This window comes from Oreochromis aureus, linkage group 10, assembly GCF_013358895.1.
Source record: "Oreochromis aureus strain Israel breed Guangdong linkage group 10, ZZ_aureus, whole genome shotgun sequence".
Taxonomy (NCBI): Eukaryota; Metazoa; Chordata; class Actinopteri; order Cichliformes; family Cichlidae; genus Oreochromis; species Oreochromis aureus.
This window is the reverse complement of record NC_052951.1, coordinates 23121485-23133774: the sequence shown is the minus strand read 5'-3', so window position 1 is coordinate 23133774 and position 12290 is coordinate 23121485. Positions and strand designations below refer to the sequence as shown.

General features: G+C 47.0%; 1 protein-coding gene across 2 annotated transcripts in view; it reads left to right on the top strand.

Annotated features, from left to right (window-relative positions):
• The first annotated feature begins 2656 nt into the window (after window positions 1-2656).
• dpysl3 (dihydropyrimidinase like 3) overlaps window positions 2657-12290 on the top strand; it is a 46047-nt gene continuing 36413 nt past the window's right edge. For both annotated transcript variants that reach the window (XM_031725954.2, XM_039618494.1), the window contains exon 1: window positions 2657-3022. In XM_031725954.2, coding sequence (XP_031581814.2) covers window positions 2657-3022 — 366 coding nt within the window. The remainder of the gene's footprint in view (window positions 3023-12290) is intronic.

The following is a 12290-nucleotide window of genomic DNA, read 5'->3' as shown; positions in this document are numbered from 1 at the left end:
CTTACATCCACGTTTACTATCACGACTGAGTGAGTCTCCTGCTCTGCTCCAGTGATGCAGTCATTACTTTAAAAGCCACAATAATTCAGAATGATGTTAGTTAGTGAACTTCTTGACTTAGTGCCAAACACGGGTTTGTGCAGGAAATTCAGAATGTGTGGAAGTAACACAATGTCTTTCCTTGGGATCGTGATCACAGGGAATTTTCTTTGACAGTGACAGTAAAGTAAACAACCGACTGAATGTTTTGTTATTATGGTTTGCAGCTATGACAACATCAGTGACACACTGAAAGCCAGACACTGCGTGCTGACAGCTCCGTTGCCTCCCAGTCAGTCTGCTGATGCCCCACACCACAGGGAACACTTAAAGACAAACACACTCTGCGCCGGCCTCAGAGCGCTGTCCTTGTTCTCTCACATTATGTTTAATTCTCAAAGCGGTCGGTGTCAGCTTATGAATGTGTGGCCTGCCAAAACACAAATTTGTTACAAGGTTGAAACTCTAAGGAACGCTGTTAGTCATTTGTCTCTCTTCCATCAGCATTATTCACCGTCTAAATCAAGTAAGATACTGGAGGAAACACGAGACTCGGAACACACTGTCATAGAGTTACAGAGGCAGGGAATTTTAGCAGGCTCTTGGCATCTCTGCAAACCTTGACGCTTTAATCACATTCATGTGAGGGGAAATTTCTGCTGCCTTGTCAAGTTACTGCATTAGATGCCAGAAGAGCCACGGAAACTGCCACAGTGGTACTCAGCAGAGAATAGTGCTACTTGTGTTTAATTTTGCTTCAGTACACTGGAAAAAAATATACACTCTGCTATCTTTTAAAAGCATAGTGCTTGATCATTATTTTCCTCTCTTTCTCCAGTGCATTCTAAGATCATGGTAAAATGCAGTGTGTTAGATATGCTTTTGTATTTGTAGGATTATGTTTCTTCATGTTTCCATGCAAAAAAGGAAAAGATGGTCACGTCTGCACATCCCTGCGGGCAGACTTTTCCCCGTTGTAAATTATCCAATGTGAAACCTTTTGACTATAGTCTGTTATCTGTTTATACAGATAAAATCTTCTCCTGTGGTTTTAAACCACACACAAAAATAGTGGCTGCCTTGGTAACAACTCAAACTAATAAACACACAATTACATTTTCTCATTTTCATTTTTCAGGCTTGGTCACTTGAGTCATTTGAGTTTGATTTTGTCGGTCGTGCCCTTAGTCGGTTTCCTTATCAGGAGCTTCTGGAAATACCAGATGCTGCCCCAGTGAAGTGGCCCTTTGGCTGAAAACAGCCACAGCTTTAATTCACTGATGACAACCTGTTAGATGAGACCTGAGGACGTGGCTTGTCGGACTTCACTGTAGCCCACAGTGTGACTGACCTTGAAAGTCTTTTTCAGATTTGTGGAGTCTAAGAGCTCTTTTCTTCACCTCTCTCTTTTCTACACACACACACACACACACACACACACACACACACACACACACACACACACACACACACACACACACACACACACGCACACATACACACACACAGGTTAGGCAGGTGGGTGTTATTTCTAATCCACTTGATGAAAGTTTTCACCAGTCCTTTCACCTCTCTGTGAAGCCAAAGTCACCCTCATGCTGTATCAGAATAAAATAAAATAAAATACCAAACTGTCATTATTCTGTCCACTTTTTATTAGAAGGCTGTTTTACTCTGACATATGTAGTTCATGAGACTTACACGAGGCACAGTTATCAATATACTACAATGTCCTAACGGAACCAGTGTCCTAAATTTGACCCCATGCAGATTTGTGGAACATGCAGATATTTGGCCGTTACATAATTGGGTTCCTGTTTACTGACTTCGTTGACTCCTGCTTCCCTCGTTCGCCCTCTCGACTCAGCAGACCTGCCGCCTGAAAGCTGCGCGTCTGCCGCGCTGCTGACACGATCTTGTCTCGTTTGTGCTGGCCTAAGTATTCTAAGCACCCTGAGGTGTCGCCGGTGAGGGGGCCAGACAAGCACTTGAAGAAACATCAGCATGACCTCGCTGGGAGTTGTTTAAGCGCGCAGGTGCTGAACGGACAGCGCCAAAGTGGACGTCCTTCAGGACACCTGTAATACCTGCTAGGCGCACACCTGTGTCCGCTCAAGTTAATCTCAGTATCAGTGCACCAGCTAGAAGGAATTATATTTTGATTATTAGGCTAATTCTTACCTTCACAGACATATTATGTATGTGTGCATAAATACAGCGAGTGGTCTCTTTAACCAAATGTGTACCGATCTCTTTCGTTCTCTTTTCAGTGTTATACTATTAACTCAGAGAAACAAAGCCTCCCATTAGTCTTAAGCCACAACCATGAGTGTGTTTGATTTCATTGTAAAATGTAAGATGAATCAAATACTCATATATTACCTATGCATCAGGAGCCACTGCAGTACCACCTTTGGCTTTAATTCAACTCCTTCCTGCCTGACTGTCTGCTCAACACACTCACTCACACACACACACACACACACACACACACACACACACACACACACACACACACACACACACACACACACACACACACACAGACACAAAGAGATACACAGCACTTCAGTACTAGTTTCCCCGTCTTTCTCGGCCACTTGTGCAGGGCTCCACTATGGCAGAGCGCAGGAGAAACTGGGAGAAATCAGGGGACGACCTGCCGGTTTATCTCTCCCGGCCCGGCACGGCCGACCAGGTGCCCAGGCAGAAACACGGAGGCTTGTTTTGCAGCATCGAGGACGCGTTCGAGAGTAAAACGATAGACTTTGATGCCCTTAGCGTCGGGCAAAGGGGATCCCGCACCCCGCGGAGCACCAAACGGCTAACCGGTCTGGAAGCGAAGAGCCCGGCGAGTGACAGTAAGAGCTCCCCTGCTGTGGAAAGTCCCACAGCAGACAAGCAAGAACGGAAAGGCTCCCCTCAGGTGAAGATCGGAACCAGCGGCGGAAAAGAAATATTGCAGAACCTGGAAGATGAAAAGGTAAAGAGACTAACTTTTTTTTTTTTTTTTTTTTTTTGCAACAGACTGTTTCAGCATAAATGACAAAGGTGGCTTCCACTGTGTGTCACTGTTTTTCCTACAAGTTCTCTGCAGCTACCCTGATTTTTTTTATGTTTAATTATGCTTAAATGAAAATGATAAAATTGTTTCCATTATCCATATTATAGAACTCGGTGTGTCCTTTAGTTGAGTTTTCAAGTTTGCCACTGAATAATCACAATGGCGCTGACATGCCATGAGAGTAAAAACTGAAATAGGAAGCCAAAAACTGTCCACTCCTAACAATCTACACTCAGCTTAAGAAGCTGAGTTATCCACAATTCTGTTGACTGAATGCGTCATTATGCCACATCACTATGTAATTAAAGACACTATTTTGTTTGGAGAAATAACCTTGGTGTTGAAGTGCATAGAACAAGCCACAGAACGTAAAACAATCGTGAAATAAATAGTAAGATAATAATCTTAAATAGTAAGATTTTACCAAGAAACAATCAGCTGTGTCTGGGAAACAGCCCACTATCCATCCAACGTTCATTAGCTTTTGTTTTAACTGAGAAATTGTGCAATACAAACTACTTACCACTGTGTAGCATCCCCTCTTCTTTTAACAAAAGTCCATAAATGTGTGGGTACTGAGGAGACCATCTGCTGGACTTTCATGAGAGGAGTGTTATCCCATTTTAGCTGCTCAACAGTCTTGGGTTATCTCTGTCTTTTATTTACTGCAAATGTTTAAATTGGTCTGGACTGCATGCAGGCCAGTTCATTACCCGGACTCCTCGAGTATTAAAGTTATGCCATTTCCATAACTGTAGGATGCTGTTTAGCATTGTTTTGCTAAAATATACAAGACCTTGCCTGGAAAAGAAACCATCTGTATATACCTTTCAGCACTGATGGTGCCTTTTCAGATGTACCAACTACCAGTTCCACGTGCACTGATACATCCATCATACCACCAGAAAAGCAGGATTTTTAATTCAGTGCTGATAACAAGCCTCCTCTGTAGTCCAGAGGATGCAGCATCCATGTTTCACAAAAATAATTTCCATTTGGCTGGCCACAGAACAGTTTTCCACTTTGCATCAGCCCATTGTAAGTGAGCTTCAGCCCTGAGATGATGATGGTGTTTCTAGAGCATCTTCATGTATGGCTTCTTCTTTGCATGACAGAGCTTTAACCTGCATTTGTGGATGGCAGAGTGAACTTTTTTCACAGATAGGGATATTCCTTAGCCCATGCAATGATTTCCATGTCAGAATCACACCTGCCAAGGCCGAAGATCACAGTGATCCAATACATTTTTTTTTTACCTTGTCTCTTGCATACAGAGATTTCTCTGGATTCTTTTACTGTGTTTATGATGTTATGTATTGTAGATGATGTGATAATCAAAGTCTGTTTGTGTGCTGAGGAGCATTATTCTGAAATCATTTCACAACTTGTAGAGGCAATTTTTTTAGAAGATTTGTGAACCTCTGTGAACCTCCCCTGTTTACTTCTGCCCATGTTTACTTTGAAACCTAGTGGAAACTAACAAACAGTTGGTGTTAGGATGCCTGGGTCGTTGACCCAGGGTTTTGAGTTTATTATATTTATAATTTCTAGTCTTTGGTTTCTTTGAAGTTCTGTCTGATGGTTTATGTCTCTGTGTTATCCTTAGTTGCTGTCTCCCCTGTCGGCTATATCCTCGTGTCCAGTCAGTGTCTGTGTCTGCCCTGTTCCCACCTCTGTTCCCTCTGTAGTGCTTGCCTGTGAGTCTGTGTCTGTAAGTTCAGTCTGTGTTACTTCCTGTTTTACTTTGAAGGTCCGGGTCTTATGTGAATGTGTCCTGCTTTGCTCCCTTGTCTCGTTAGTTCTGATTTCTCCCAGCTGTGCCCTCCTGTGTCTCATTCCCCTCGTTACTTCCCAGTGTACTTAAACCCTGTGTTTCTTTGAGTCAGTGTCGCGTCGTCCCCCATGCTGTGTGGATCTCCCTGTGTTTCCCGTGAGTTTATGTTGTTTCCCAGTTTAGTTTGCTTTGCTTTGTATGCTTGTTTCCCTGTGCCAGCAAATAAAGCTGAGTATTTTGAGTTCATCCCTTGAGTCTGAGTCTGCACTTTGGGTCCACCACTCCTCCTTGCCAGCCTGCCACACAGCCCACCTTAACAGAACGACGCGACCATACTATGGACCCAGCAGACTCCGTTTGGTATCGGCGACCCGCAGTTTCTGCCTTCCTCAAGGAGAGCGTGAGGCAGGAGGCTAAGCATGCCCAGGAGCTCCAGTCACCCTTCTATGGGTCTCGTTTGGCTTTCGGAGGGCCCCGCAGCCTCCAAACTGCCATGGCCACGGCCGAGCCGGCGCCTATGCCTCGGGCGATCAGATTGAGCACGTGCTCATTCTCTCCAGTCACTACACCTCCGCCTCCACCCCTGGATTACCAGTCCGACAAGAAGGTTAAGCGGCGGAGGAAGAGGGATTACGTGACGCGGACGGTAGACTCACTCCGCTGCAATCCTTCGCTCTGTTTTTGGGTCTGCCACGTTCTGAGCTTCACAAACTCTCTGCTTCCTCGTCGCAGCCCGGTCTTTTGGAGGGTTCGCAGCCCAGTTTGCCACCTCCCACTTCCCGGAGAAAGCGACATTCACGCAGTCGCCACTCTGTCTCTGCTGAGCCACTCCCCGTGGTGAGTTATAATGACTGTTTTCATTCTGCTCCCTCTAAGCTGGAAAAAGACAATCATATGAACACTGCTAAAACTGAGACTGTTAAGACTATTACACATGGTGGTGGTAGGAAGCTAAAAAACATTTTAGAGGATTCTGTGTTTTCTGACCCTGCTCCTTCGCCCAGTTGTGTTCCTGCTCCCAGGGCGGCTCGGGCCCAGCATTCCCCTGCACCTGTTTCAGTGCTTCAGGTGAGGGAGGCTGAGGTCCAGCTGGTCCCTGCTCCGGTGCCTGTCGCGGCACCCGTACCTTCTCCTCGGGTGGGAGAGGCCGGTATCCGGCAGGTACCTGCACCTGTTTCTGACCTCGCTGGAGGCTCAGGTGAGCCCGTCCAGCGGTTTTCTTCAGGTTCCGGAGGCTCAGGGGAACTAGCTCAGCTTACTGCTAATCCACCACCTAACCCACCATTACTACCATCGTTACAACAGTCAATAGAACTTAAACTTCTATCCATAGCTCAAACGTTGGCTCACCTCTCAGCTCAGTCGCCTGCTCAGTTACCGTCTGCTTCCGCTGGAGGGTCCGAGGGGCCCGTCCAGCCTTCGTCTTTGTTACGACCCGGCTCATAGCCGCAACATAAAAGAAGATGGATACCGGATTGTGGGTGAGAAGAGGCTTTATCTTAAAATGGACAACCAGGTTGGCTAAAAAAAATGGCTGGTGCCACTAAGGCAAACACAACAAAAGAGATGGACAAAATGGTGAACGGCGAACTAAACTATACTGGGAAAACTAAACTGACCCTGAACAGAAACACAAACCTGAACACAAATAACAGCCAGCAGAAAACAGATGACGGTTGGGCAGCAGGGAAACACACGGATGAGACATGGTGGATACACAGACGGACCAGCCCAACTACAAAGACAGAGGACGCGACTTAAATACACACAGGGAAACACAGGGAGATTGCACACAGGTGGGGAACACAGCTGGGAATAATCAACAAGACGAGACAGAGGTAAAACTGAACACACTCACATGAGACGCAGACCTTCACAATAAAACAGGAAACGAGAACAAATCCTTAAACATAACATAAAACAAAACACTGCCAACATTAAATCGTAACATTTCCCCCCACCCAAAAATCAAACATTTAACCCCAAATGAAAATGTTTGATTCATGACCTAGAGAGCCATGAATGCTGTAGTCCTGGAGGACCAGCGCACAAGGCACTGGCCGCTATTCTGCAGGCAGACGGAATGCTGAAGCAGTCCTCCGGACCCTCCAGCGAAGACGGACGAAGGCTGGACAGGCCCCTCGGACCCTCCAGCGGAGACGAATGTTGGCCGGACAGGCCCCTCGGACCCTCCAGCGGAGACGGACGAAGGCTGGACAGGCCCCTCGGACCCTCCAGCGAAGATTTAATGTTGGCTGGACAGGCCCCTTGGACCCCTCCAGCGGAGACGAACGAAGGCTGGACAGGCCCCTTGGACCCTCCAGCGAAGACGGACGAAGGCTGGACAGGCCCCTCGGACCCTCCAGCTAATACGGAAGAATGCTGAAGCGGTCCCTCGGACCCTCCAGCGCAGACGGACGAAGGCTGGACAGGCCCCTCGGACCCTCCAGCGAAGACGAATGTTGGCTGGACAGGCCCCTTGGACCCCTCCAGCGGAGACGAAGACGAATGTTGGCTGGACAGGCCCCTTGCACCCTCCAGCGGAGACGAAGACGAATGTTGGCTGGACAGGCCCCTTGGACCCCTCCAGCGGAAACGGAAGGCTGAAGCGGTCTCTCGGACCCTCCAGCGAAGACAGACGAAGGCTGGACAGGCCCCTCGGACCCTCCAGCGAAGACGAATGTTGGCTGGACGGGCCCCTCGGACCCTCCAGCGAAGACAGACGGATCCCGGACCCTCCAGCGAAGACGGACGAAGCCTGGACAGGCCCCTCGGACCCTCCAGCGAAGACGAATGTTGGCTGGACAGGCCCCTTGGACCCCTCCAGCGGAGACGAATGAAGGCTGGACAGGCCCCTCGGACCCTCCAGCGGAGACGGAAGGCTGAAGCGGTCCTCCGGACCCTCCAGCGAAGACGAATGATGGCTGGACAGGCCCCTTGGACCCTCCAGCGGAGACGGAAGGCTGAAGCGGTCCGGAGGACCCTCCAGCGAAGACGGAATGCTGAAGCGGTCCCTCGGACCCTCCAGCGAAGACAGACGAAGGCTGAACAGGCCCCTCGGACCCTCCAGCGAAGACGAATGTTGGCTGGACAGGCCCCTTGGACTCCTCCAGCGGAAACGGAAGGCTGAAGCGGTCCCTCGGACCCTCCAGCGAAGACAGACGAAGGCTGGACAGGCCCCTCGGACCCTCCAGCGAAGACGAATGTTGGCTGGACAGGCCCCTGGACTCCTCCAGCGGAAGCGGAAGGCTGAAGCGTCCTCGGACCCTCCAGCGAAGACGGACGAAATGCTGAAGCGGTCCTCGGACCCTCCAGCGGAGACGGACGAATGCTGAAGCGGTCCCTCGGACCCTCCAGCGGAGACGGACGAAGGCTGAAGCGGTCCCTCGGACCCTCCAGCGGAGACGGACGAAGGCTGAAGCGGTCCCTCGGACCCTCCAGCGGAGACGGACGAAGGCTGAAGCGGTCCTCGGACCCTCCAGCGAAGACGAATGTTGGCTGGACAGGCCCCTTGGACCCCTCCAGCGGAGACGAACGAAGGCTGGACAGGCCCCTTGGACCCTCCAGCGAAGACGGACGAAGGCTGGACAGGCCGCTGAAGCGGTCAGATGACGGTTGGGCAGCAGGGAAACACACGGATGAGACATGGTGGATACACAGACGGACCAGCCCAACTACAAAGACAGAGGACGCGGCTTAAATACACACAGGGAAACACAGGGAGATTGCACACAGGTGGGGAACACAGCTGGGAATAATCAACAAGACGAGACAGAGGTAAAACTGAACACACTCACATGGTAAAGGTAGTTGGTCTGTTCTCCTAATCAGCTTGGTACACCTAGCATACACCAACAAAGTAAGGGGAGCCTGGCACTGAGCCGTCAATTGCTCAACCGACTGCGACAGGTAGGATTGGGTCAGTGCCTTTGGCAAAAATGCAGGGATGGGCCAGAGGACCACCCCTTTCCAGTCCGGCAACCACCCACAGCAATCCCTGTGGCCCAACAGAGCATGGAGCTCACTGACCCTTCTAGACCTACATGGCGGTTCGAAATGAGGACCCTGAAAGGCGCCAAGGAACTGGGTGCCCAGGCCTGCAAACTGTAAGCCGCTGGGCTCCCCTCAGGAACCGGGAAAGTAAAGAGGAGTTGGCCTCGCTAAGTGCTGAATGTCCAACGCAAACGACCTGATTGCTGCCACCATGCCAGCGATCAGGGAGTCAGCGAGTGGGGTGAGCCTATTGCTATAGCCTGGTAGCTGCAGAGGTTACTCTGCAGAGGATACCGTGATACCCAGTTGAGGCAGAAACTACTGTAATGCCAGGACAACAACTTGCAGCTCCAGTACATTTATGTGCTGGGACACCCAAAAGCCAGGCCAGTGGCTGTTGACCCCACAGTCCTCGTGGACTGCACAAGGTATCTGTGAAGACTAACTAGCGGTGAGTCACCAGACCCACCGCTTGGCCCTACTCTATGTTGGACAAGTCTCTCCACCAACAGAGAGGTGGTGGAGAGGTCTCATGTTTAGGAGCACTAACAGAACCACCTGCACCATGGGAGCCATGAGGGCCATCAGGTGGAGACAGCCCCCAGCTAACCCGTGAGTGTAGCCTGAATTGGTTTAGGAACGCCCTGAAGGCCTGCTCTCGCTCCACGGTGAGGGACATGGAGTCCCTGATGGAGTCCAGGGATATGCCCAGAAATGTTGTGACTATTAAAGGCTGCCGCCTGCTCCTTTTCAGATTCAGGCACAACCCCATAGCCAGAACATGCTACATGCTACTGATGTGGCACAGACCAGCCAGTTGTCTAAATAGTTCAGGACCCTGCGGCCCCCGAGCCTAATAGGAGCTAGGACAGCGTCCATGCACCACATGAAGGTCTGGGATGCAAGAGAGATGCCGAAGGGGAGGATTCGGAATTCGAACACCTTGCCCTCGAATCTGAACCTCAGGAACCGACCATGCCTCTGCCAGATAGGAATCTGGAAGTAGGTGTCCTTCAGGTCGGTGGTTGCAAACCAGTCCCTGGCATTGATGGCCTACCTCACCTTGGGGACCATCAGCATCTTGCACCACTTGCCTTGGCTCCACGTCCTTCCCGTTTCCCCTGCATGTGTGCGCTATGTCTGCGAAAGGCTTCAGCTGAGGCCTGAGGTCACCAGGACCCCATGCTGGAAGAGATAGTCTCTCACTCCACTCACCAAGGTTACAAAGTAACCGTGAGATCTGTTTTTTGTGTACTATTCTGAATAAATCGTGAGTTTACGAGATTAGCAGATCATTGCATTCTGTTTTTACTTACATTTTACACAACATATTCAGAACTAGGTTTGTATGATAAAGTAGATGACAGAGAGAGAGAAAAAAAGGAGCATGACTGGAAAGCCTCAAATCTGGAGAAATTACAATTTTTATCATCACTACAGGCTTGTGCCACTAAAGACATAAGTCCTGTTTAAAAAAAAACCCCCCACAGAACTGCTCACCTTGATGATGATAATGATGATGATATTGATATTTTACCAAATGTAGGAGTGTTACTGGGAACAACTATATGGTTCACTAACAAGTGTAACTGCAGAGAAAGCAATTAAGAGCCTTGTTTAGATTAAATATGCTTTATATCCCCCAAATTATTATTATTTTTTCTGTAAAGGTAGTGTGTGCTAGTAATAAGCATCCGTATTCTATTGGATGGCCACAAAAGAACCAGTATCTAAATGAATAATGTTTACTGTGTCTTAGTCTGGTGAAATACTCCTTTAATACTTAACGCTTCTTATATTTATACTTAATAATACTTATAGTTATGTTACACTTGAAAATCTTTGATACCTTTTCCATTATGCTTAAAGTCCTTACAAAATATTTGGGAAACTCTACTGTTTAAACATTTGCATTTTAATTTTTGATATTGAGAAAAGGTACGTTTGTGTCTGTTATGTGTGATTAAAAATGACACAAGTCTTTCAGCACCATGGAGAGAGAGACACAAACAAAAGCACCACGGAAAGAATCCAGTGCTAAATAAAAGTAATAATTACTTTATATTAGTGGTTCACAACCCATTTATCTGAATCAACCCAGTAGACCAGACAACACAACAGCATATGGATTCTCAGATGGAATTTTCTGAACTCATTTTATATAGTTATACTTTACACTTAATTACCCGAAAGTGGAAATTAATTTCTCAGCAATTAGTTTATTTTTTTATTACTTAACCTCTTAACAAATTAATTCAAGTTATTTTACTAATTTCTGTACTACTTTCAGCTTACCATTGACTCTTAACCATTACTTCCTACTTATTAGTTTTCTTCACGTAAGCTATTTATTGTCTATTTGAATTCTTTATCTGTGCTATTAAATAAAATAAAAAAATCAGCTGTTGTAATTAAAGCTGGCTATTTTATTGCTTTTTTAAAGATTTGTAATTATTCCTTTTTTGTTTAACATTTCTGCTTTGGTTGCACTCAATAAATTTGAATTTTGTCTTTGGCAGATTAGTTGAGATATGCTTTTCACATACTTCATGAACTCCTTGTACCCCTAATTGGAATTCAATTAGACTTACTCTCTAACTGTGCTATTTCAGTAAAAAAAAAAAAAAAAAAGTTGTTTCTGAAGTGTTTCCATATTCTATATTCAAGGAAAGAAAAGGAAACTTGTAATGCAATGTTTTTGTAAAAAATACATTGGATAAAGTCAATCCATCAGGACTCTAAATGTATGAGTACTGCTTTTTGCCATAAAATAAGTGTGGGACAAGAGCATGCTGATAATATTTGTACGTGTGACCTAGCAACTATGCTAAAAATTCACTTCATCCACTCTTAATTGACACTGGCTTTGAGCAGTACACTCTAGGCACCAAAAGATGATGATTCATGTCTCGCTCTCTGGCTCTTGTTCAATACACACACACACACACACACACACACACACACACACACACACACACACACACACACACACACACACACACACACACACACACACACACACACACAATTTTGGCTGAGAGCAGTAGAATCACTGGACTAGACAAAGTGGTGTGATTACCATTTTGCCATTTAATCACCAGAATGTGGTCATTTACTGGCACACAAGAGTACTTCTCTAAAGCATGGACGGAGAAAACAGATTTAAAAAAAAAAGACCAGGAAAGAGTTAAGCAGATTACACAATAAGCTAATATAGAGCAAGATGTCATAGATTACAGACAAATGGAATCTAATAAAAGTCATTATGGTGATGTCAACTCTAGAATGAAATTAGTAGCAGACCTTGGTAAACATTTTGAAATGATCCCCGCATAGTATGCTTGAGCTGAATTTCAGCTTTAAGGTTTGCTGTTATGTGCTACACAGCATTTAAGAGAATGTGGGGAAGTTTTTATGAGA